The following is a 26,498-nucleotide window of genomic DNA, read 5'->3' as shown; positions in this document are numbered from 1 at the left end:
ATCTTAATATTTTTTTACCAAAAAAATTTATGTATTTTGAATTATTATTCCTATTAATTATTGTCATGTGGGGTCTTACACGCCCCAGTTTAGTTATTGTCATGAGGCTCCATAATCTAAATGTAACATTCTGAGTTGTGATATATGAAGAAAATTGATTTGGCTACTTATGTTATCAAAGTTGACTTACTTTTTCCGTCACACATCTATTTAAAACTCTAGAGTTAAAAATGTTTGGAGTGGAGTAGTGAAATGATGAATTACCTATTGGAAAGTGATTCTTGATACCATATAATTGAGACTAAATGACGGAGAAAGATCGAGTGATGATTGCAGGAACAATAAACAATGATTACGAGGCCTGAAAAAAATAATGCACTGTCCATCGAATGGGAAGGGTCCACAGACCGAGTGAACGGCGAGTGGCCCATTAGTCATGAACGGTCAGGGCACTATAGTAAAGTCACAGAAGCTACTTTGAGTATTGTATGGGATGGTTAATACAATATGCTTGCAAGCTATTCGTTTTTCAGTTGGTGGTAAACGTAACAACTCTTTTTTAAAAACTTACAAGTGTTAATTAAATATCTTGAGTTTAAAGAAAAAGACAACCAACATATAAGTTTGTTGATGGGGATTCTTAGAGTCGAAAAAGGCCTTCTCTAATGAAATAATAAGACTGGTTTTGCGTTTTGGGCCACAAACAGAGAAACAAAACAGGCCGTTGAAAAGAACAGAAAGTAGGTGAAAAGCCGTTTTCAAATCAACGATTCTCTTAACGAAAGACAAAAGAATCTTCTTCTTGATCCTTTCTCCATATATCTCTAAACCCTAACCCTTTCTTCCTCACTTTCGTTCTACACTAAAACCATTTCCTTATCCACAAACGTTCACCTTCGCTCCGGTCTGAATAATGGCGTCCAGTAACGCTCTCTCTTCCGCCTCCGTCCTCTGCTCCTCTCGACAGGTGAAGGCCTTTGTCTGAGATTAGCCCATTTACTTTCTATCTTACTTTACTTGTTTTGCTACACTCTTTTTGATTTGAATTTTACTTCATTCTCTATTAAGTTTCTGGGTTGGTGTAAAAAATGGTTCCTTTCTCAATTTAGCTTCTCTTCACCTTCTTGTGGGTGTGTGTTCAGGGAAAGCTGAGTGGTGGAAATCAGCAGAAAGGTCAAAGAGTAAGCTACAGAAGACGTTTCAGTGTCAGAGCAAATGTTAAGGAAATCTCTTTCGACCAGAGCTCAAGAGCTGCTCTTCAAGCTTGCTGATGCTGTTGGTCTCACTCTTGGCCCTAGAGGTATCATTACAATCTCAATGTCTGTTGTATCTCTCTTTTGTCTTAACCTTGTTGAAATCTCTTTTCAAGGGAGAAATGTTGTGTTGGATGAATTTGGAAGCCCCAAGGTTGTGAATGACGGAGTCACCATTGCCAGGGCTATTGAGTTACCTGATGCCATGGAGAATGCAGGTGCAGCGCTTATCCGTGAGGTTAGTGTGTGTGTGTGTGTGTGTGTGAGCTTTTTTTTTTTAACTTTTGTTGTTATTTCTGTTAATGGTGGATTGATTTGGTGCGTTTGTTGTGTGGAGAAAGGTTGCTAGTAAGACTAATGACTCAGCTGGTGATGGGACAACAACTGCATCTGTCCTTGCTAGGGAAATAATCAAACACGGATTATTGAGTGTCACTTCTGGTGCCAATCCTGTGTCCCTCAAGAGGGGAATCGACAAGACTGTTCAAGCTTTGATTGAAGAGCTTGAGAAGAAAGCTAGACCTGTCAAAGGTGGTAGTGACATCAAAGGTACTAATTTTTTTCCTTAGTCCAATGTTGATTGTCAAAACTGTTTGTTAACATTGTGCTTTTGTTTTTGTTTTTTCCCAGCCGTGGCTACAATCTCAGCTGGAAATGATGAGCTTGTGGGAACAATGATTGCTGATGCCATTGACAAAGTTGGACCTGATGGTGTTTTGTCCATTGAATCTTCTTCCTCTTTTGAGACTACGGTCGAAGTTGAAGAAGGAATGGAGATTGACAGAGGTTACATCTCACCTCAGTTTGTTACAAACCCTGAGAAACTACTAGTTGAGTTTGAGAATGCGAGGGTGTTGATCACTGATCAGAAGATCACTGCAATCAAAGACATCATCCCCATCTTGGAGAAGACCACTCAGCTTCGAGCTCCATTGCTGATTATTGCAGAGGATGTTACAGGTGAGGCCTTAGCAACCCTTGTCGTGAACAAACTCCGTGGTGTCCTAAACGTTGTCGCCGTGAAGGCTCCTGGATTTGGAGAAAGAAGAAAGGCTATGCTTCAGGATATCGCTATCTTGACAGGTACACATGCAGATAGATGCATACAGCTTTTGTGTTCCCTCTGTGTTGTGTTCTGAACTTTGTCTCCTCTTTGTTTGTATGTTCTTCAGGAGCTGAGTACCAAGCCCTTGACATGGGCTTGCTGGTCGAGAACACAACAATAGATCAGTTGGGTATTGCTCGTAAAGTCACCATAAGCAAAGATTCGACTACACTTATCGCAGATGCAGCTTCCAAGGACGAGTTACAAGCTCGTATCTCTCAGCTCAAGAAAGAACTATTCGAGACTGATTCTGTCTACGACTCAGAGAAGCTCGCTGAGAGAATAGCTAAGCTCTCTGGTGGTGTTGCGGTCATTAAAGTGGGAGCAGCGACTGAAACTGAGCTTGAGGACCGTAAGCTTCGTATTGAGGACGCAAAGAACGCTACATTTGCTGCTATCGAAGAAGGTATAGTTCCTGGTGGTGGTGCCACTTTGGTGCATCTCTCCACTGTGATTCCTGCCATTAAAGAGAAGCTGGAGGATGCTGATGAACGTTTGGGAGCTGACATAGTACAGAAGGTAAAGATTCCAAAGTTTTAACGATCATTTGAGATTTTTGATCCTTATGAGGGTTTGTGTTTTTATATTCAGGCTTTGGTGGCACCAGCTGCGCTTATTGCGCAGAACGCTGGAATCGAAGGAGAAGTGGTAGTGGAAAAGATTATGTTCAGTGAATGGGAGATAGGGTACAACGCCATGACTGATACCTATGAGAATCTGTTGGAAGCTGGAGTGATTGATCCAGCTAAAGTCACGAGATGTGCGCTTCAGAACGCTGCATCGGTTGCAGGGATGGTACTGACCACTCAGGCCATTGTTGTTGACAAACCCAAACCTAAGGCTCCTGCTGCTGCTCCTCCTCAGGGTCTCATGGTCTAATGAAAACACCTTATAATCTTATGGTCATATATGTTGTCCCCAGTGTTCTTTTTTTTTCTTACTTTCTTCTATGGGGATTTGAGTAGATTGTTTAACGGCACAAGAAATAAATTATCTTTTTTGATTATTTTGATTGCAAAATAAAACTTGGAATGTTTCTGCATTCAAAATACTAATTCTGTGTTTAGGTGATAAGACGCAACAAGACTTTAGGTTTGATGCCACTTCTTGCATTACCCCCCTAATCAATCAAAAACTGTAGCATCAAGAACTATTCCTCCACTCTAAAACTTCTTATCCTGCATTGTCAAAACAAACCTCTCAGCTTTTCTTTAACCTTTCCTTTAACTTGTAAGATCATACGATCAAGCGTGTTACGCTTTCTTTCTGCATTAACTCGAGAACCAAATCCAACTTTATGGAATTCCATCTCTTCACATGGTAATATATCATCCACTTAAATGTAACGATATTAGGCTTTAATCTACATCTCAAAAATTTTATTTTCTAACTGTTGTTTATACAAAATAATACATCAACTTATAATTGGCTATACAAAACTATGATTACCAAAAAAATCTTTAAATAGTAAATGACAAAGGTGTGTTAATTTGAACATGGTCGTGATTTTCCTTTTTAATTCCAGAAATTAGTAAAATGAGTATTTAATTCTTTAACTAGTTGCAGTCCACATGTATCTATACTATTATTTGTGTTGATTTTTTCGCATTCGAGTTCTTAAATTGAAAGTTAGAACCGTTAAAGTCAATGTTATCATTAATGAATAATTTATTATAATGATCATAAATTAGTTTAATCCAATAGATCTATATTATTATTTATATTCTTTTACTATCGTTCATAAGTTATTATAATCAATACTATTTTATTATTTTTGTATTATATATAATAGAGCGATTTTATTCATAAGAAATATAATCAGAAGATAGATTATTCCATGTTATCATAAAGTTATTTTCAATGGTGATGGTGATCGTATTACATGGTGATCATATAATTGATTTGAAAACATCTTATAATTATAAAGATGGTGTATTAAAAGATTATGGACAAAAATATCTCTATAAACTACTAACTGTATAAAATAATGAAATTTTGAAATCTCAATAGCCTAATGGATAATTAGATTTATTTATTTTATATATAATTATCATTGACATATTTCTTATTTAATGAATTTATCATACAATTACAAGATAATTCTTATATATGTATTGTGTTGCTATCTAAAACTAAGATTTTCAATCATTAAAAAATAATGATGGTATTTATAATTAGTAAAACATGTAATAATAAATATTCTTAATATGATCATGTCTACATACGCGGACAAAACACTTAATTTTATGGGTATACTGCAAGTGTTTAACTTTTCAGTTAAAACGCCAAGTTTCTCTCCAACCTGTTTATGATATTCTTAATGTATATATATATTATATAATTACAAACAATTTTATATCTATAATATATATATTTGATAATTGATATAAATTCATATAATAAAATTTTCAGAATTGAAAAGCATATTTAAGAAAAAATTCTTATAAAAATGGGGTTATTATTTGGAAATAATATTTTCTATTATAATTTTTTTTTAAATTTAAGATATAAACAATTTATAGTAAATATTAATCAAGCAAAAACATTTGAATAAAGATATTCTCTAAAATATTTTTAATATGTGACTGTTTTAAAAAATTTCACACAACAAAGCATATATATATTTTGATGAAAAAATTTGTCATCTATAAATAATTTGATATTTTTTTCAAACTTTTTTGAAAATATAGATGATAACTTATTATGCTGATTTTTAAATTAATAAGATATGACATAATAAGTATTCATAAAAAGATTATACTCGCATGTGCAAACAAAACACATAGTATGGTTAATACCGTTTATACTCTTCCAAGCGACTCGCAGCAAGGGCTTCATTCATTATGTGGACGCACTGCAAGAATTTTCGAGAGTTAGAAGGGAACTCGGCGAACAAAACTGATTAAGTATGAGTACTAACCCCGTTACACATCCGCGAAGCTCTCAAAAACTGGTCCAACCCGGCAGGCTCCCTATCAGTCGGGAGCGTATCGAAGTTAGCCCCAATAGAGTTGAAGAAAGCATCAAACTCGGGAGCATTGAACATCGGCGGATGGACCTGATCGGTACCACTTCCGCTAGCCTGATTATTGAAGCATCCACAGTACCACTCCTCCACAGGCAGCTTCATCCCATCAATGTCAACTTGTTTGTTCTTAGGACACCTTTCCCTTTCCCTATCCCTCTCCACTGGAATTTCTTAAGGAACAAGCCCATCCATGCTTGGATCCGAATCTTCTTCAACTTGCAAATTGGTCAGAGTTTGGGAACGGTCCAATATCTCAGCTGTCACTTATTGATACGGATCGAACGTCGATCGATGTTATGGTAAGTACGTCAATCAATATTCTCTTAAACAGGCGTTAGCGAGTTGATCAATATGTTCACTAATATTGTCTAAATCAACTTTTCCTTGTTTCTAGCAATACTAGCTCAAAGGAATTAGTTTTGGTGCAGAACCTATCATCGTAGTTGTCCATAATCTTAAGTTCAAATATCTAGTTAGCTACTTTAGAACAAACCCGTTAATCACAATTCGTTGAGGGATATTTATCACCTTAGCAATTCTATATTTTGGGCTAATCCTTCTTAACCTATTTGAACTCTAAATCTAACAAGTGAATTACTCAGACATAGCAAAACAATTCATAAGCATAAACTGAATAAAATGCATAAATAGATTAAGGTTAGAAATACTGGAGTTCCAGTACAAATCTCTGAAGGAGTCTTGAATCTTCTCTCCAAATCTACTAAAAATCCTAATTGTTGTTTGCTGAAAGCGTGTGTTGCCTAGAACAATGGCTGAACACATAAATATTAGGTTAAAAGTCGGCCATGAGTATTTATGTAAAAATGTCGTGACTTGGGATTTAAGCCGGCTGGAAACCAAGCTAGGTTTTGTGCGCTTCACTGTTGATCGATGGCATGCATGATCGATGTTTGTCTCTGATCGTTAACTCTTAGACAGGTTCGATGGTCAACTACGAGTTTCTTCTCATTTTATCTTTAAAATACACCCAAATCATTATTTTTCTCTAAAATACTCATGAGCCTGTAAATATGTTAAAAGACTCCAAAACATAGTAAATAGTTCTTAAAATACCTTTATACTATAAGCTAAAAATGGATAATTTAGGGTTTATGTTGCTTGATTTGAGGAGGAAGAAGACATGAAAGTCGAACAAGATTAAAAGAGGGCCACACAATTAGACTTAACGTTTTCCGTTAACCGTTCAACGTGGACTTTTCAAAAGTTCAATTTTGCAAAGTCAATGCAGATTCGGGGAATTTATTTGTCAAATTCAAATTCTTTGAGAATTAAAATGATCAGTTTCCCAATCACACTCATATTCTCCAAATGTACAGAAGGGACGTCTACAGAAAAAAGTTGTTCCAAGACTAATTAATTGATAATATAAATTTTGTAACTTTAATCATTTCCACCATAGTAAGGTCCAAAATATATTATACTTAAAAAGTATCGTCAGAGCTAGAAATAGAAAGAGAAACAATCACATAATTATATTTAGAAATTTTTGACTCAGAAAGAGATAATACAAAAGAGAGTGTGTAGTCAGTAATATATATTTCTCAAATCAAAAACTTAACCGTCTCATCATATACTATTGATATCTAAAGGTAATAATGTGACATTATTTTTTTGTAACACTTTTTTTTTGTAACACATAATAATGTGACATTAAAGTGCTATATTTGTCGAACAAACTGTTTGAATTTGCATAAAATTGTGGATATTACTTTCAAAAATTCCTAGCCATACAAAATATTCGAAAGAATATATCATGTAAAACTCTAAATAGTGTACAAAAGGTCAATTTGGTGATACGAATACATTAAGTGCCTAAAGTTTGAGAAAATTGGGAATAATAAGTACACAGTATAAAGAAATGGTCCTCACATACCCAGAGTTGCGTTTAGTTTCAATCGGAATGGACCACACACATATATTCACCCCTTCAAGCCATTCATTATATACCATCTAATTTTTGACGGATCTAGATGCGTACAGATTCTAATGAATTTCTTCTTTGAATTTGTACATAAAATGTTCTAATAGCATTAATAGTTATTAGATGAGTGCGAAGATAACCAGAACACATGAAACTATCCAAACAAAACATATCATAAACTCAACCATGCTTGTATAGCTTATATCCTCACTTGGTAGTTCTAACAAATACATAGGATATGCATGTAAAAAAGACTATGGAGATTAATACATTTCATAAAAAAAAATTTCAATTGCTAATACAGAAAAGATAATGAAAATATACTGGTCTGTCTGGCTTATTAAAGATCATCATAATCTGTAAATGGTGGTCATGGGGCATTACATGAATGAGATAGAATAATTTCGCTACACTTATGTACCGTGATAACTGGATGCAGTTTAGGGATCATCCTATATATCAAAAACCATTTGATTTTTTTTTTACAACGAACGGTTATTCTATTACTCAAACTTGAGGTAGTCTGGATAATCAGATCGGAATAGAAGAACCGATAAAATAAAGCTCTCTATTGAAAGACCGTGCAATTCTAGCTAGAGAATCAGAAATATAATTTTGCGCTCGTGGATTGAAATCCGGAAAGCATATCTACAGAGTCTTTATCCTCTCTAATTATGTTACAAAGCTTGGTTAAACATGGAGCTCTTTAATCATGGCAATTATATCCTTGCAACCCGTTCCAAAGCTCTGGCATGTTCCAAACCATTTGATTTATAATGATAGATATGCCTCAAATGATTTTATTTATTTTTCGAATAACTAAATGTGTGCGGAGGGAGACACAAAATCTCCATGACATAACTAATACATTACTAAACACATAATTACATGTACTACGTTTTAAACCGAAAAAAAAAGAGGACGATTATTTAGAGTTTGATTTGGACAATAAATATGCCATGTTTCTACAGCTGATTTTTCCTCTTAGTAAAAACCACAAACTCATTTCGATGGATTGGTTTTGTCTGAATCCAATTCATCAATATATAGATATATGTATGATGATAAAGATTATACTAGGCAACCTTAGTATTATCATATTAAAAATAAGCAAAAAAAATGAAAGTAGTTTTGCTCCATTTTGCATATGTAGAAGAACATCTAAGTATGTAAATAGAGGGGACAAAATAGGTGGGGCTGAATATGCCTAATCGATCTACAATGTGTAAGGTCCACCAACAAGTTCCTTTTTGATTCTCAGTTTGAATGTATTAGCTAACACCAACCAACAAAAAAAAAAGAATTGACAGTGTATCTTGGAAACCTTTCTTTGCTAGAAACCAATACTTTCATATAGACCCTTTTATATTATCTCAACTTCCAATATCATTACCATTTTTATTGTTTTTTATTAAAGAAAGAATATTTTGATGTTGGGGAAATCCAAGCTGAGATTGGCAATAACATAATTACCTTAATTAGATCAATTGGTGATATGACTCTTGTTCACCTATGGATAGAAGAAAACTCGTGGATCCACTCGTATATTGTGTGAAAGGAAGCTAGCAACATGAAAATTACTGCGAAAAACTTGAGATTCTGGTCAGATCTTTATGTATCAAAAAGTTATATGTGGAGAGAATAGGTTAACATAAAAAAGAATAAAGCAAAAAAAGAATTCAAGCAGACAAGACCCACCTGAAGAAGATCTGGATCGATTAAAAACTACGATTTTAATAAAAAAGAGAGAGGAAAAGGATAGCCGTTGATTACCGATGCAGCATCATCAAGATTCCCATTTTCACAAGAGAACTTTGGGTAGAGTGAACCACCACCGTCCATCAACGGATGTGAATCTTGATGATGCCACAGCAGCAAACAACGACCGTGGCTCCAGAAATTAATCTTCAGTTTCGTCTAACAGTCTTCTCGTACGTAATCTTTTGCCTCACAAACTCAAACTTGATGACTAACACTGACATATTTCTCTAAATAGTTAATATTTAGCCTCCTTATTTATAGACCCTGCAAATCGTATATACTATATATCTGTATATATATGTATATATAGGAGGATAAAGATTGTGGAATAGTTGAGATGGCTTGTTATGATTGGATGAGATGTAAAGTAATTACGTCTATTTTACTCTCTTCTACTTAATTGGAACCAGACCAAAAAAAGAAAAAAAAACAGAAGAAGCGAAACCCTAAGAGAGAGAGGAGAATGAAAAATCTTGAATACACTCTGAAGTCTGAACTTGGTATTTTATACAGCTAAAACAGTAAAATGAAACAAAACAACACAAATTTTGATTTGCAAAAAAAAAAAGTATGACGTATATAATACATGTTACCAGATCGTGGAAGCCACATACTAAGCAGAGAAGACCTGATGAGATCTAAAACAGAGAGATGGAGAGAGAGGAGAGAGGAGAGACAAAGAGAAAGCATACATCTTTGTGTGAATATACAAGAGAAGTGTGTGTGTATATAAAATAAATAAATAAATTATATAATGTATGCTTTATACTTGTGACAAAATGTTAATTTTCTGGATTGGTTTAATGGGGCATAAGATATATATTAACAAGAAAAAAATGTTGGGTAGAGAGTGGATTGGCAGAAGGGGCGCTACCGTCTTGGAGTCCACCTTGTGATGGAATAATCTCACTTTCCCACTTCTTCTTTTTTTTTGTTTACATTCCAACTTATTTTCTTTTGAACAAACTAATTATTGCATGCAAATAGAAGATAAATAAAGTTTTTTGGTTCAATTTACAAGTGGTCAAAAGTTTACTGTCCATGGATATGGATAGTAAAAGATTTACTGTTCATGGATAGTAAAAGATAACAGTAAAAATACGGCGTAGATTTTTTTTAAGAAACTTATTTGCAAACTGATTCCCTAAAACATTTTTATTACATCATCTTGCAAAAATAAAAAGGACAACTGAATTATTTTTTCGTATTTCTGTAACCAACAAAATGTTCAGGTATATTGCATAGTTTAAAATAATCGACTATTATTCGAGTTTTGGTATATTTGAACTTGGCCTCCTAGTTTTAGCATATTGTGTTTCCAGTGGTACTTATTATTCATAGAAGTTTGAATCTTACATTATTGAGTATAGTAGAGAACTGAGATATTGTTTGAAATACTCTAAGTTAGCAAGCAGTTTTCAAAAATACTTTTAATCAAAAATACATTGACATTTGAATTTAGGGTTAGTGATTATTTTTTTATGGTGTACTATATATTAGTGGGTGGCGTCGGGTTTATAACCTTTATAAATGATTATTAAACATTTATAAATGATTAAAGAGAGTTAGTTTAATTTTTCATCATAAATTTATAATATTTAGAAAAATATTTATCATTTAAAAGTAATTTCAAACTTGTGATAAAATTAAAATTTTCCTAGAGAATGTGGATCTTACTTTGTATGTAAGGGTATTTATTTATCGTTTTTGGAGATTCTTCCATAGGCATTTGTTTTTTGAAGCATTTTTAGATATAATCTCCTTTCCATTTCATAGAAAGAAATTCACATACTTGAAAAATAGTAAAGTAGAGAAAAACATTTTGACATTTCCACTCTAACATATCAACTATTTACAAAAATGTCATTATATCCTTTTAATTTTTCACTCTAACATAACATATAAAGTTGATGTTTAATAGTATCTTACAAAATATTAAACTACAAGACTCCAAACACATACAAGTTAGATAATATTGCATCAAGAATAATTTACAATCAAATATTTTATGGAAATAATTTATTACAAAATAAATCTGATTTTAAAATATATAGCTCAAAATATTTTTTTGGAGTTTTCTTAATTATTTATTATATTGATAACTTATATGAAGTCAACATATAAAGTTTGCCCGAAAGCTGCTAACTAAATGTACTAATGAGCTCTGCTAATAAATTCTACTGCATCAAATTCATATCTGAAAATTTTGAGGGTCTAAAGAATCTGCATATCCAAAAAAGATAAGAACAATTTGAATATAAAATATTGTTCGAAATTAGAAATTTTCGAAAAAAAAATAATAAAAACATATAATCACATTGAGTTTGAATAAATATTTTTTTCAGATATAAACACACAAAAAACAAATAAAAATATCTAAAATCTAAAGATCTATATCTTACTTTTTAGAGGGAGAGATGAAACCATGAAAGAAGACAGAACTTTAAAGCTAAAATAATAAGAAACAATCAAATTTGACTTGAATAAATAACTTAATTTGGATTTAGCACACAATTTTTTTTTTGGTAAAAATGAGATCTTACCAGCTTTTGCAGACTAGTTCGAGTGAATTCTACTAATCACATCTATTAATGAAGTATGATATATTGCCCTCAATCTTGAAAAATTCTATATCCAAAACGTTGAAAATTAGTTCATAACAGAGAAAATTGTCAAAGATAAATCTTTTCAAGTTCAAATAATAAGAAAACAATCACATTAAATTAAATATATAGTTTTATTCGAATTTGACACACAATAAAACAAAAATGCACTTCAAAAATCTACAGATCTACCTTTTTACAAGCAAAACCACATAATGAAAAATATGCAAAAAAAATTGTAAGAAATACATAAAACAAAGAGAGGAGCAGTTTATATAAAGTTTTGCGTCATCAAGTTTGGAGAGGATATAGAGTTTAAGAGAAATAAAATTAGATTTTTGTTTAAGAGATCAGATAAAAAGGTCTTAAACAGGTTTGGAGATCAGGGATTTGGTTCAATAAGCTTAGGATTCGGTTTAGCCTTGTGTTCGTTTGAGAAAGAAAAAGACAATGTGTAAATCTTCTATATATAATGTATGATTTTTTTTATTGATTAATCTCTTTATCGGATTTTTTGAGGGAAATACGAAACCTTGAAAGAAAATGATATTTTAAGCTTATTCATTCATGTGTATTAGTCAATATTAGGACTCATGGGTGAAATCATAACTTGCTTGGTGATAATTATGAGATTTCAAATATTTATGTTTACTAATGTTTCTACCTAATCCGAAAAGACTTCTTAAGAAGTTCTTCTTAAAAAGTCTTCTACGTTAGATTTTGAAGAGTGTTAAGTAACTTCAAAGTATGTTTTAATTTTCAAAAGTATTAAGTAACTTCAATAATATCAAGTCATGTGGTTTAATATGTCTTTTAGATCATAAAATATAATTTTTAACTTACATGAGATTTGAAATTTCAACTTTCACTTAAAGTTTAAATTTTATCTTTTGTGAATTTGACTAAGTTTTCTTGTGAACTATTTTTTTTTAGTTTTAGTAAATTTGACTAAGTTTTTGCGTTGTTATGTTTTGTTATAAATGAGTAGAATGGTTAAAAAAAATTCAGGTATGTTGTATCAATAACTTCAATAATGTCAAGTACTTGTGGCAAAAACGTGAACATATTTACCAAATTCTTTTGGTTAACATCTCTTCAAGTTTACAAAATAATCCATAACTAAAATAGTACACATACAAATCATAAAATAGACCTTAAACAAAACTATTACACATGGAGTTACCACTTTGGGCAGAAGATTTCGAAAGACTTCCCGAAGAGTCTTCTGAGAAGTCTTCCAAAATCTGACTCAAATCTGGAAAAAATCTGCATATGCAAAAGCATTCAAATGGTTTCAAAACAGAAAAAACTTCAAAAATAATTTTTAATGTTTAAATAATAAACAAAACAATCATATTAGGTTGAATTTATAACTTTTAGAATCTAATATATAAAACACAAAATACATATCCAAAATTTGTACCACTTTGGGCAAAAAAACTTCGGAAGGCTTCCTTAAAATCAGATTTAATTAAGTATACATAAAACAAATCAAAATATTTATGTATTTAAAACACATTTAGAAATATATATTATTTGAAATGATAAATATCTGACAAATTAAAATTTTATACTAAATGATTTCGTACAGATGAAAATCTTGTAACTATTAAATTTGACCAGATTAATATTATTTTATAAGTTATGGAGGGATATATATATAGCTGATAAATTGATAATTAGAAGTACTTTGTTAAGAAAAAGTTTTTTTTTTGACATCCTCTCGATTTTTAGTTTAAGTGATTGTTTGAATACATTTTATTTATGTTGGCTTATATTAATCGTCCACTTCTTTCCCGATAAAGTTGCTTGGTTTAGGGTAAAGAATGCATATACTTGTAAACTTTATGAAGAAAAAGTTTACCGCAATTATTATTAATCGACTAACACTAGAATATAGTATGATGTACCTATTGTTCCATAATCACTTGCCAGTAAGTGCTGGGCACTGCCAAATACCAGCTAAATTTCAAATATTTGCTATTTGGTTTAGCTTTTCCGAGTAATCAAGTATTCGTTATATAAAATACCCGAAAACAAAATTAATACTTACAAGTTACTTGACATGATTTGTTACTTGCAAAAATCAAATATTTGTCAATAAAAACCCTAGTTACTTGAGTATCTGAAATTAAAATACATATTCTAATGAGGATATGCTCATGATTTGTTACTTGCAAAAATCAATTATTTACTCAACGGAAAATATGTAACACGGGAACCATATCTTTTTCTAGTGGATATGCTCATGATGTGAAATTTATTGTGGAACACGAGATTAAAGAAAAATGTTTGTCGACTAGAAGTATCAAAAGGGGAGATTCGCATTAGGCCCAGTTCACCTGAAAGAAATCCCAAATCCGTACAGTCTGACATAGATAGGTGTGGATCTAGTGAACAAATTGTTGGCCACATGCCATTTATGACGTGTTCCAGTCGAATCATTCTGATATTTCAGTACATTTTTTCCTTTCTATTTTCCATTGAAATTTCATTATTCTAACAATTATTACAAAATTAGATAATATCAAAAACTTAACACAAAAAACTGATGGACAAAAACTATTCGGAAGCAAACAGCCCAGCAAAGAACACAACGGACGCAATATGTCCTTGTAGACAGAACAAAATTTAGCTAAAACATATGGCACGAAATGTTTTTTTTTTTAAGAAGAAAGCCACTCTCACGACCGCTTGAAAGAAAAATATAGGCGACGGTTATAATTGAAAGACAAGAGCCACAAAAAAAACCAAACTGCTAAAACATTTCCAAAAAGTTAAAAAAGAAAAAAATACAACGAAGGAATCAAAACGAACAACCAATAACAATCCAGAGATTGACGTTCACAATTCCTTCCTTGATTTTCCTTACAATATATTGTTACTAAATGGATTGTAAAAAGAGTTATTCAACGTAAATTAATGTTCCTAATTGGACTAGCCATCCATACTTTTGACTAGGAAAGCAAATTAGATGGATAAAAAATAAAGGCGAAAATGTGGCTCCAATGAGGTGGGGTGGATCGACCCAATGGTAGGTCACGTGACACCCCATGGTGGTTTCAGTAAAAGTGTACAAAGGGACACTCCTTGCCACGTGATCGGTGGGCTCAAAGGATAGAGGCATGGACCAACTCTATTCCGGACCCCCCATCCATGCATCCATGTCCTATCTCGTCCCTCTTTTTCCTTTTCTTATTGGATGTTAAATTTACTAATGATAATGAAACATAATGCTCTCACTTCATCAGTTACTCTCTCTTGTATTTGTGGTCCGGTGTTGTTGTGTTGGCCACTTCATCACTTACTCTCTCTTGTACTTGGTTGGTTCTTGACAAGAATGCCAACTGTTCAATGACTAGATGATTTATTTCTATTATTCTTCGCAAGGATTGTCTTCCGTTTCGGTTATAAGAATGTAGTATCATCTAGTGTTTGTTGTAATTATTGTTTTGAGTTTGAGAATTCCGTTTGTGGGCTATGTTTTGGGGATTGTAGTGTGTTTCCCCCCATTTTTGGATATCATCCTTGTATGCTTAAAAAATGGGACATAATACTATTTCATGTCCAAATATTATATTATACAGGTCCAAAATTCGATATTTTTGTTTTTAAGTTTCTTTGAAAGTTTTCTTCTGACGAGAGATAGAGAGTCTGTTACTTTGGAAAATTAAAAAATTACGAAAAAGAAAGAAAATTCGATGAAATAGAAAAGTCGTAATGGAATCTCATAATGAGAGTGGGACGCAAAATACAGAGCCAGCATTTAGTACTAATTTCAACGTTTCGAATTGCGATTGGCCGTTCTGTGTCAACAAATCACACGAAAGAAGACACTTTCTGTATTATTTAAATTTACAATCAAACATAATGAAAAAGTAAATACTAGTATGTGACAAGGAAACTCTCATATGAAAAAGTTAAAACTAGATCGGGTAATTCAGCGTCAGCTTTTAAAACATGTAAAAGACGTCACAGATCTTTTGAAAGTTCGTTAGTCCAAATTTCTTAAAGTTTTCGATGTTTAGATTTAATAAATTAGTAGTTTTTTTTCGCCAAATATGATAGGGATGTTTTGTTGCAATAATCTGTTTCGGTGTGTTAGCTAGATAAAATTATTTTACATTTTGTAAAAGCTAATTTTCTTCAAAAAAACCCTGGATCCTTATCTTTTTAAAAACACGTGTTTTGCCGATTGAAATTGGTGTGCCCTTTTGGGCTCCCGGCGAGTAGAGTAGGTGTTGTGACTGGTATGTATTGTCTTGTAATAGGTTTCTCTGGTCGTTTTGAGGTTTTTGACAGTTTTGGGATGGTGATCAGAGGTGGTTTGTTTCCGTTGTGGTCCCAATGATTTGCTTGTTGGTTTGAACATATCCGAATCTATGGTGCGCAATGTAGTACTAAGCGGGCTCTGATGTGGAGTCTTAGTTCCTCCTTCAGATTTCTTGAAGCGTTGCTAAGGTTTGTCTCTGTGAGTCAACGATTTCATCAATGATCACCGTACCTGTTCCGTACGGTTAGAAGGTTCTCCCATCTTTGTCTTGTCTTTTGCTCATTCACTGGAATAAACTTTATCCCGTTATCCTAAATGAGTGGATTTTGGTCCTTTAGTCATTCTGTTTAGGGGTTCGTAGGTCTGTGTTGCCTTCAGTTTCATGTTTCTTGGCGTTGCGGTTGAAGCCTCTCTGTTATGTCAAGGTGGAGATGATTATAGGTTCAAGTCTTGACCCTGTGGTCTTTGTCCTATATCCTTATTGTTATGGCTCTTGTTTCTATCCCTTCTCCGACATCTTTGGATTCTTACTCTCGACATCATGATTTGTGTCATTGGTTCCTGTCGCTCCATCTGTGTTCTACGCGGCAAATTAATTCCTCCTTCGGAATGGTTCTGGTTTGGGTAAGGGGTTCTCTTCGATCCCATGGGTTTGGATGCCTCTTCTTTCATATCTCTCAAGCAACAGGTTGGATCAGTGTTGATTGGTTCTCTTGTGAAGTCGTTATTCGGTCTTGATAATAGCTTCCGGCTTCTTTGGATGTCTATGTTGATGGCTTCTCTACGCTCATCCGCAAAGGTGGAATTGATATGGCTTCAGTTTCGTCTATGCTGCATAGTGAAGGTGTTTTTCTTTACGTTTAAGTATGTTTGGTTTTTGCCTCCTGGAATGTCCGACTCTTGTCTCTGGTTCTTATCCGACTTTAGTTTCTTTAGTCTTGTTTTGTTGATCAATCCTTTTTACTGTAGGATGGATTGAGTTTTTATAACGAACTATTTTCATTGTCGTCTAAGTGAAATCCTCAGATGACAAAATAAGATCAACCCTAGGATTTACTCTGGCTTTGCATCTAAAACTTGGTATACTTTTGTTTGGTCACTTTGGTGAGTTATAATAGTTATGGAGTTCTGCTGGTGTTCAAGAATACTTTGGAGTTCCAATTAAAAAAAAGAATAATAGTATAGAGAATACATTCTAGTGCACAGGGAAACCCGATCAAACGTACAAAAATGTAGATTTTATAGTTAAATAAATAATAAGTAAAAATACAATATAAGAAATAAAAATATTACATTAAACATCTATAATATTATCATTTGATATAAAATATGAAAATTAGAATAAATAAATATACAAAACAGAGAAATTATCTAGGATAGCATTTTTTAAATTTTTGTCATAAAAATATCTCGCAATGAGAAAAATAACCAAAACTATTTTTAGTAAAGAGTAAAAATACATTTATGCCATAGGTTTAACTAATCTAGACTTATGATTTAGAGTTAAGGGGTGGGGTTTTGAAGATATGGTTTTAAATATTAAAAATTAAAAAATTAATATTAAAATTTTCAAAATAAAAAGAGCTATTTTGATCATTTTTTTTATTAAATGCCATTTTTTGCAAAAACTTAAAAATAGATATTTGAGAGAATTGTATAAAAAATAATAATAAATATACAATATAAAAAATGGAAAACTATATCAAACATCTAACTGAAAAATATATTATTTTCTAAGAAAATATGTATTCAGACAAACATACAATTCAGAATTTTGTTGTTGTTCAGAATACAACGTTCAGAAAAATAGTTATATAATTAACATTTGAAAATTAAAATAGATTTGTTTGTAAAGCGGATTAACTCTTAGTTTATATATTAAAATAATATTTATGGTGATGGGACATCATTAAATAGGAGAGGAGAGAGTAACATGTGGCATTATTTCTAAACTTAAATTCTCGGATGTTTCTTGGTGGGCTAGGTATTTAGATAAGTGATTCTTTCGATATACATGGCCCATAAAACCGTTCAATCGAGACCCATCGTTACACTGATGATCGTCGCATCCGAAGTCCAAAGCCAAGTTCATTCTAACGGCGTCGAATCTTGGTCAGTGTTATTGTGATCGATTTATTTCCGCCCATGTTAGAATCTAGCACCGCTGTCTTATCGAATGGTTTTGTACTTGCCTGCGAAAGAAATCCCCTAACGTTACAGAAGCCGTCTGAATTCAAGCGTTGTCTTTAACGCCCTCATTAACATCAACTCTCCACTCTTCACACGATTTTACATTGAATGCCTCCACCTTAATTCCAATGTGTGAATCTTCAGAGTATAAATAGGTAAGTCTCAATCTTGAGAAATTCAAGGAGAAAGAGAGGTAAAGCTTCTAACTTTCACATCTATCCTCTTTGGTTTCAGCAGTATCGATCATTTATATATGATTCTCAGAATGTTGATTGAGGATAATGATGATTACGATGGTGATGACCTTCTCTTTCCTTGGATCAAGTGAGTTCTTTTTATATTTCTTGATTATAAAAGTCTTAAAGACTTTGAACCAATCTTTATGGGTAAGCTTCCTTCAAGTGTATGAAATAGGTGCATGAAGCTTTTCTCCATGACGAGAATGCTTGGGACTGTTAGTTATATAGGAGTAAACCGTTCGCAAACTCTAGCATTCGGAACGTTACAAGGAGAATAGTTGTTATCTCAAACTTTGGTAAGAAAATGTAATATTTCTCTTCTAGCTCGCTCTGATTTATTCATTTTATGGGACATTACTATAGAAAAATCCTAACTTCTGTTATATATATAAATACGTTCCATATATATAAATATGTTCCACATAACTTTAACCTTTGAAAATCACTGAAAGTTTTTGATAAGTTTCCTTACATGATAATGTTTTCTATAGATACAGGAAGACAAACGCTAGGATCACAAACAATAAACCCAAAACCTAATCAAAAAGTGATTCTGCATTTCTCTGCTTTCTAACTTTTAAGCATATACAAACTTCACTAAAAACTCTTAATTTATTGTCAATTCACTATGATTTGTGCAGCTCATCCAAGTCACATTTTCCTACCTGCACTTAGATTATAGAAAATATATATTTTTGTTATATAAAATATATATTTTTTCTTTTAAAACTGCAGTGTAAATTTAAAAGCCCAAAAATAATCAACAAGAAAGCATTACAAAAAGAAAAGAAAAACAGTTACACATGTTCAAATTCAATAATGCTCGAGAGAATTTTTTTTGTTCATTGGCATCTTATGACCCACTCTCAAAGTTGGCCATACGCTTGCAGGATAGAGCCAGTTTAGCTCAATGTTTGCCCGACATGTTTTTCCAAGTGGGACACCCTTACCAATTTGCATACATAATAATTTTCTTAAATAATATACATAAGCTTTGATCAAAAAAAAAATATCAATAATATTCATAAGCTATTGTGATTGTGGAGAGCAGTAGGGCACGACCAAAAAGCATCAATTTATTTATATTATTATTATTATTTCAGTTCCACTTTAAAGCATATATGTGGTTTGAATGTCCTTGACTAGAATTTAACGTTTACAGTTAGGCTACGTGGCTGACAAGTAATAGGGTTTACAGCTTTGATTTTTTGGTCTTCGTGATATTTTGAAATTATACAACAAACAATAAACGCAAAGTATAGTCCCCTTAATATATGCATATATATAATATATATTACTTCCCGGTTTTATCAAGAAAGTTGTAAGGTATGGCCAGTGCCTTACTTGACATTTTACAAGCTACAAATAATTTCAAAAAGTTGTCCTTTTACCGATTTTTGAAATTTTCATTAAAATAACATAGACACGAGTAATTTCTTTTAAAATCTTGTTTATCAAAAAATAAATTGGTGGATTGGAAGCTAGTGTCTTTTGTGGTTCGGTTCCCATCAGAACCGACACTAGGTAAGGTATGGTATTCTCATGGTCAACATGGACCTCAGTGTTCTTGAACTCTAAATTCATCCAAAAAATAAAACTCTAAAGTTCATGCCTTCTTATAGTTATTGTCAGGGCTGCCCGGCTTTGTGATTATCGTTGTAGTGGACGCCATTTATCTCTTTATCTTGCATCTTTCGTTAGGCTTTGTTCTTTCCAAAGTGTATCTTATTTGGGTTTTTGGTTCTAGAAAAGTAGATCATGCTGAGTGCAGTGACATGGTTTAAAGTTCTTTCCGAGCACAATGACTTTTCAAAGGTCTTTCTCGAGCACCTGAAAGTACTGATTGTTCTTACTTTATTCTCACTGTGACTTTTATTTTAACATTTGACTTTGATTTTACCAATACCAACGATACAATTCACATAATACCTCATTACCTCTATAGGCAAAAAAATTGTCGGTTTGTGAATTTATCATCAATTCTATGAAACGACCTTATGAATGCATTTCCGTTGCAAAAAGAAGTGTATAAATTCTGATTTATTAGTTTCACAGATTAATGCCAACAGGTAATGTATGATCTTTCTATAACAGTGTGATTTGTACAAAAGTGACTCCCATTCAATTGACACATATTTCCAAATATATTCATTTAGTTAACAAGCAAACATCAACTTGTGTATTGGATTATAGTCTGTATCGGTTCAAACTTCAAACCTAACTTTTTGCTTTTTGTATATAATATTTTGTTGATTTTAGAAGAAACTCTTATTTTTTTTTCTATTAAATATCACACGTCACTTATGTTGATGATTCTTGGGTAATATATATACGTACGTGTATTCACAATCCTCCACTCATGAACTAGTTTTTAGGTATGAGTTAAACCCGTGTTATAATAGTGATGAGTCTAACTTATACCCAAAAGCTATCTCATAAGTGAAAAATTGCTCATACACATATATATTACCCAAAAATCATCAACATAAACAATGTGGAACATTTAGTGGATGAGAAACTGTCCATTAAAAACAGTTCAATCCCAACATCTCAAAAATCATATGCTAGACTTTTACCTTGAATTCTGATATCATATCAGTTAGGTTCATTACTAATAGTTTCATTAGATATATTTTTAAAGATTTTTATTTAACTTTTTATTAATTATTTTTATTTCCCTAACTTTTTTACTTTCACCTCCCTTGACTTTGTTTCGTGTTTATAACGCGGTTATATAGTACAGGAAACGCCGAGCGTAGCTACATATTTACTTACATCCCAAACCACAATCCAAATTGGTATCAAAAGGTAAAGGAAACATGTATAATTTTTTTTTTTCTGCAAAAAAAAAAAAGTATAATTTTGGTAGTTTAGGCGTCCATAGTGACTAATAGAAAACCACGATGGTTTATAGAAGGGGAAACTCGATCCATGGCTTTCATATACATGGTGTATCCTTTTTTTTGTCAACTTGGTCTTACCTATTCGAAATAAGATTTTGATTCATTCGAGAAAAAATAAAAAATCACTATGACTGTAAAAATAAATCTAACCTTATTTGAACACCGCAATTGTGGAGGACTGATTGTGATTTCTATTTGAGAAAACACCACATATGATGTGATTTCGTTTGAAGAAAACACACCACTATTATATTTGAATTTTAAATCAAGAAAATTAAGAATCGAATCTTATTATATATTTATATAGGCGATTAAACTTTAAAATAGTGCCCATTTTAGACCGGTCCACCCAGGCAGAACTGCACCCAGGTCATGTTTCGTGGGTGCACTGATTGAGAAACAACAAGTACGGATTAGTGTACATTGTCCTACCTTCTCTATTGGCTTTTGTACATTGTCCAACTGTCAACTTACATTTATGTAAATATCAGTATATATATTTAATAGGGAACATAGATATCTACAGTATTCAAAACCATGAGTGACGTTTCATATCTCCTCTCCACATCAACTTTTACTTTTCCTGCGCAGCGCTACCAATGTAGAGTTATCAGCTTGAACCAAAAGCTAGAAAAAATATCTGCCCCACTTTCATTTTGATTAATCATTTGTACAAATTAAAGTTACTATTTAAGCCTGTATTTAAAGTATCAATAAGTTGTAAAGTGAAAAAGATAAGTTTCAAAAAAAAAAAGTTGTAAAGTGGACAAAGTCTCCGTTAAGACGTCGAGGCGTGTTTGTGCCTAGCTTGGTATCCTTACATCATAAGTTGCATTGAAACAATAGGTGGTTTAATTCCGAGGGTTAACATATTAAACATTGTTATGTTTTACACACGTGTCACAAAATAATAATAGTGAGAACATTGTATTTTAATTCTAGGGTCCTGTTACCAAACAAAGATATAAAATCATTAAACTCTCTAAACTCTCTTTTCTTGCTCATTCACTGTTTATTTCCGGTGAGTCGTGCTTTCTCCAACGCTTGAGGACTCCTCCTTGTTTCCCTCATCTCGTCTTCCTTTTTGTCTTTCACTTTCTCCTAGTTTCTCCTCGATGCTGGAGGGCTCCTCCTTGACGGCGCGTGATTTCATGAGGTCGCTCCTTCGTCCTAGATCTCTTCGTCTAGCTGCTATTCTCTCATTCCGGTGTCCCAGTAAAGTGGTGCAGCAGCGCGTGTTCTCGCTTTCGCTTGGTATCTCGTCAAAAGCGGTCTCTCGGCCTGCTTATGCTCGGGAGGTTGCATCGTGATTTGTTCCACGTCGGCGTGTTCCATGGCTCTCTGGTTCTCGTTGAATGGCAAGCCGACAGTTCATGATTTTAGTGCATTCACCTTCAACCTGGTTTAGGACAACGAGTCATCTAGAGCTTTGTTTTTTTTCTTTGTTAAAGTGATTCCTCTATGCCTTCCTCCTCTCTCTCGTAGCGCTTGTGGTGGTTCGCCGCTGCGAGTTTCCTATGGTCTTTCTCCTTGCGGATGTGCTTCATTATCTCCTTTTTGTTACGTTTGCTGGTCAGCCCTCTGGTTTTGAGAATATGTCCATGGTGAGTCAGATCCTTGCAATTAGTCCCAAAGTGATGAAATGACGAATGTTGAAGCATACTTTCCATTCCCATCGCAATGCTTCTACTTTCAAATATAAAGCAGTCTCTCGTCTCCTTAGCTGAATCTTTCCAAAACTATCTTCCAAACTCATCCACAACCACTGAATTGTGTTGTGGAAGTATATGAACCATCTACCATGCATATATTAGCCAGGCTTATGATCTGGAATTCTTCGCCCCACTATGCTCTTGTGGAGCAGGAATGATCATTTCATTTGCATTAAACCATGCTTGACATCCACTCTCTGCATATCAGACTAACTCCAACGGATCTCTGTCAGTCCCCCCAAATAATGTATCATTATGAGCCTTCCAGATATACCGGATTAGCCAGAGATAAGGATCTCTGTCTAGTTCGGGTTCAACAATGCTATTCTTTTTCCAGAAGAGGTAGTCCATATTGGCATAAATACTTTGTAATGAAAAAATGTTGGGGATAGATGGTGTTGCTGATATGGACCATTCTTGAGTTGGAGGGCATTCAAATATCGCATGAATAACAGTTTCCTCTGGTTCCCCACATATGAGACAATAGTTGTTGCATCTCATATTGTGGCTTTTCAGATTTCGCCTTACATCCACATGTCATGTTATCAGTTACCACATAAGATGACATATATTCGGAGGTGCTTTTACTTTCCAAGCAAAGGCTTGGAGCTTGGTTTTACTAGGCTCCATAACCTCAGTCTCTTCCTCATTCTTTAATAAGTTTTGAGCTACCCAGTATTCAGATTTAACCGTGTATTATTCATTTTTAGTGTAGTTTCAGCATAATGTATCACGACGATGAGTCGAGTTTATGGCAAAACTCCTTATAAGAAGTATATCAGTTTGGGTAACATAATCTTCCAGTAATCAAACATCTAATTTCTTCAATTCTTGATTAATAAAGTCGAAGACTTTCATGTTCGGATGCAATACTGGGGCAGAGGGTCAAGCATGCCTAGCTGGTGTAGTGGGGATCCACGGGTCCTCCCACACTCTGACTTTGTATCCCAAATGTATCTTCTGTTAAATTCCCCAAAATAGTAGTTTTCGTGCCGCTGAAATACTAGTCCACACATAGGATGGGCTACTTGCATATATTGTTCGTAAAAGCAAACTTATTATGTAGTATCTTCTCTTCAAAACTCGAGCCACTAACGAATCAGGAATTGAACTAGTCTCCATAGTTGTTTTGCTAGTAAAGCCATGTTGAACTCATAGATCGTACATAAACCAATCTCACACTTCTTTCTTGGTAAACAGAGTTTTTTTCCCATTTTGTTCAATGAACTTCTTTTTTTGGTGGATTTGAGCTCGACAAGAATTGTGCAATAGCACTTGCGAGGTTTTCATATATCTCCAGCGAGAGCAAGAAAGTCGACATAACATATGTCGAAAGAGCTAGCAAGATAGATTTATGTTTGTAGTTCGGTCAATAACTAAAAATTGGTAGTGATAATTATAACATTTTTACTAAAAAAAAAAGATATGAAAAATAATATGCAAGCTAGTTTTGACTAAATACCGTTTCAAGCACAAAAATAGTCGAACTGAAGTATTTTTTTTTACAACGAACAACTATTATATTATTCAAACTTGAAGTTATCTGAGTAAACAAACCGAAATAAAATGACCAACAAAACAAAGTTGTATATGAAAAGACCTCCCAAGTCAAACTAAAGTCGAAGAGCACTAAACAGCACACTTTTAATCTGTTGTTTAAAATATGAAAAAAATATACTAAAACACTGAGTTTTAGGTCATTTTACTAAAACAATTCAGTTTTTTGAGGTTAGTTAAAACTATGACATATCAATTTCGCCGGATGATTTGCATCTTAACTGTCGAGATGCAAGTTTAAGGTGTGATAAGATAAATTTATCGTTAGATACCCAAACATAGCATAGTTTTTTTTTTCTTGAAACATATACCCCCAACGCATAGTTAAACACTAGAATGAATGCTTTAGAGTAGTCCCTCTTGTAACGAATCCAGTTTTATTATATCATATCAAGTAGACCATGTATATAATCACTACAAATAAAAGTTCTAACACCATTGTTCGGTCAATATCTTCCGGAGGTGGCTTGGCCGGCATGGTACCATGAGTGCTCCATCGTGATTGAACCCATACTCTTCCTCCGCCCGTTCGAGAAGCTTCCTGAACATCGGGTGTTCTAGAAACATTAGTGGGACAACAAATCTCTGTGTAGCCTCATGATATCCATCAACGGCTATCACCGCAACATGACCTTCCTTCACATCTTTTGGGACACAATCACGGCCGTACTCCTCGGAACAGGGTTTCTTGGCCGAGGAAAAGCCTTTAATCTGCACCAACCTCTCTACAACATTCTTGAGCTTCACAATTCCACCCACTTTCTTCTTTGACGACTCAACTGTGATCATTATTTGCCTAGCCATGATAAAAACTAGGTTCCCTTTACTTTTTTGCTTTAATTTTTTCTCGGGATTTTAGGGTTCTTGGAAAAGTATATGTTCGAGTATAGACATGTAAGAAGGATTATTTATAAAGAGGAATGGTACAAATAGGATAAGAAAGAAGAGGAAGAAGTGAGAAGGAGAGTATAGGAGACCAAAGCATGTGGCTCGCTTTCTTCGCTTTGAATTTTCCACAAAAGCGTTTCCATTGTAAGTTTTAGTTTTGCTTTCATTTGTTTTTTTTTACCTTCTGTACAATTAACATCGACTATCGATGATAACACAACCATGACGACCAATAAAAACACTTAAATCATGAGTTATATTCTTTACTCTTCAGGGCAAGATTTAGCAATTTCCACCTCCAAAATGTCTGAACTATAATCCCTTTAGAGCTTTTTATTACTTTAGACACACAGATTAATAAGTATTACAGTTTACAAGTTTATGTATTTTATGTTGATCCTAATTAAAATATTTTTTTTCTCTTAGATCTTTATAGGTAAATCCTGTGGCAGGCAACCCCCTTTAGGTTAAATTTGAATTAATTATCGATGAAAGAGTATTCTTCCTACAAAATAAATTCAACAGTAGAAATAGTAGATGTAAAATAACTAGAGACAAATACACATTAGATCCTCTCACGAATGAGCATTCGAATTAGCCGTGATTAGAGCCAAATGCACCTAGTATAAGAGAAACCTCAATGCAAATCTCTCAACAAATAATGAACAACTAAATGCAAGACTTTTAATGAAATTTTCAAATTGTGAGATATCCAAATTTTATTTATATCATTTTAACTCTTTTAAGAAACTCTATGATCATATGCCAAGGTTGAGGTTTAAGGTGCTCTTGTAAAGTAGTTTTTGCAGTAGTTTATACAAATCGGACGAAGGAAGAAAAAAATGAAGAACATTTTGCTCAATCAAATGCAACTTAGTTTCTTTGAAGTACTGGCTCTAGGAGAGAGAGAAAGAGAAAGAGAAAGAGAAAGAGAAACAAAAGAAATAATGTATATAACTTTGACCCAACTACACAAAATATTTAAGATTCGACTGGGGACATGCATCTGCATGACTGCAGCCATAACATTGAGTTAATATAGGA

The 26,498-nt window shown here is 33.3% G+C and overlaps 1 protein-coding gene and 1 pseudogene across 8 annotated transcripts; one reads left to right on the top strand and one right to left on the bottom strand.

The window, feature by feature from the left end:
- Window positions 1–785: 785 nt before the first annotated feature.
- LOC103858303 lies at window positions 786–3,390 on the top strand (annotated as a pseudogene).
- Window positions 3,342–25,604, bottom strand: LOC103858304 (auxin-responsive protein SAUR50-like). Of its 8 annotated transcripts, XM_033288026.1 has the most exons (5): window positions 9,102–25,604; window positions 8,802–8,908; window positions 5,279–8,075; window positions 5,157–5,212; window positions 3,342–3,536 (listed from the first exon to the last, which is right to left on the bottom strand). In XM_033288026.1, exon 1 carries the CDS (start codon window positions 25,368–25,370, stop codon window positions 24,996–24,998), a length of 375 nt encoding a protein of 124 aa, XP_033143917.1. In that variant the 5' UTR covers window positions 25,371–25,604; the 3' UTR covers window positions 3,342–3,536; window positions 5,157–5,212; window positions 5,279–8,075; window positions 8,802–8,908; window positions 9,102–24,995. The 8 variants fall into 8 exon arrangements, with proteins under 8 accessions (XP_033143917.1, XP_033143913.1, XP_033143914.1 ...); XM_033288022.1 differs by having other exon boundaries at window positions 8,802–25,604; XM_033288023.1 differs by having other exon boundaries at window positions 5,279–8,908.
- Between the last annotated feature and the right edge of the window lie 894 nt (window positions 25,605–26,498).

The sequence above is a fragment of the Brassica rapa genome, chromosome A03 (assembly GCF_000309985.2).
Source record: "Brassica rapa cultivar Chiifu-401-42 chromosome A03, CAAS_Brap_v3.01, whole genome shotgun sequence".
Taxonomy (NCBI): domain Eukaryota; kingdom Viridiplantae; phylum Streptophyta; class Magnoliopsida; order Brassicales; family Brassicaceae; genus Brassica; species Brassica rapa.
The sequence above is the reverse complement of the archived record's forward strand: the minus strand, read 5'-3'. Positions and strand labels throughout refer to the sequence as shown.

What these genes read in the sequence shown, in the direction of transcription:
- LOC103858304 (XM_033288021.1), bottom strand. Translation starts at nt 25,370, where the DNA reads ATGGCTAGGCAAATAATGATCACAGTTGAGTCGTCAAAGAAGAAAGTG.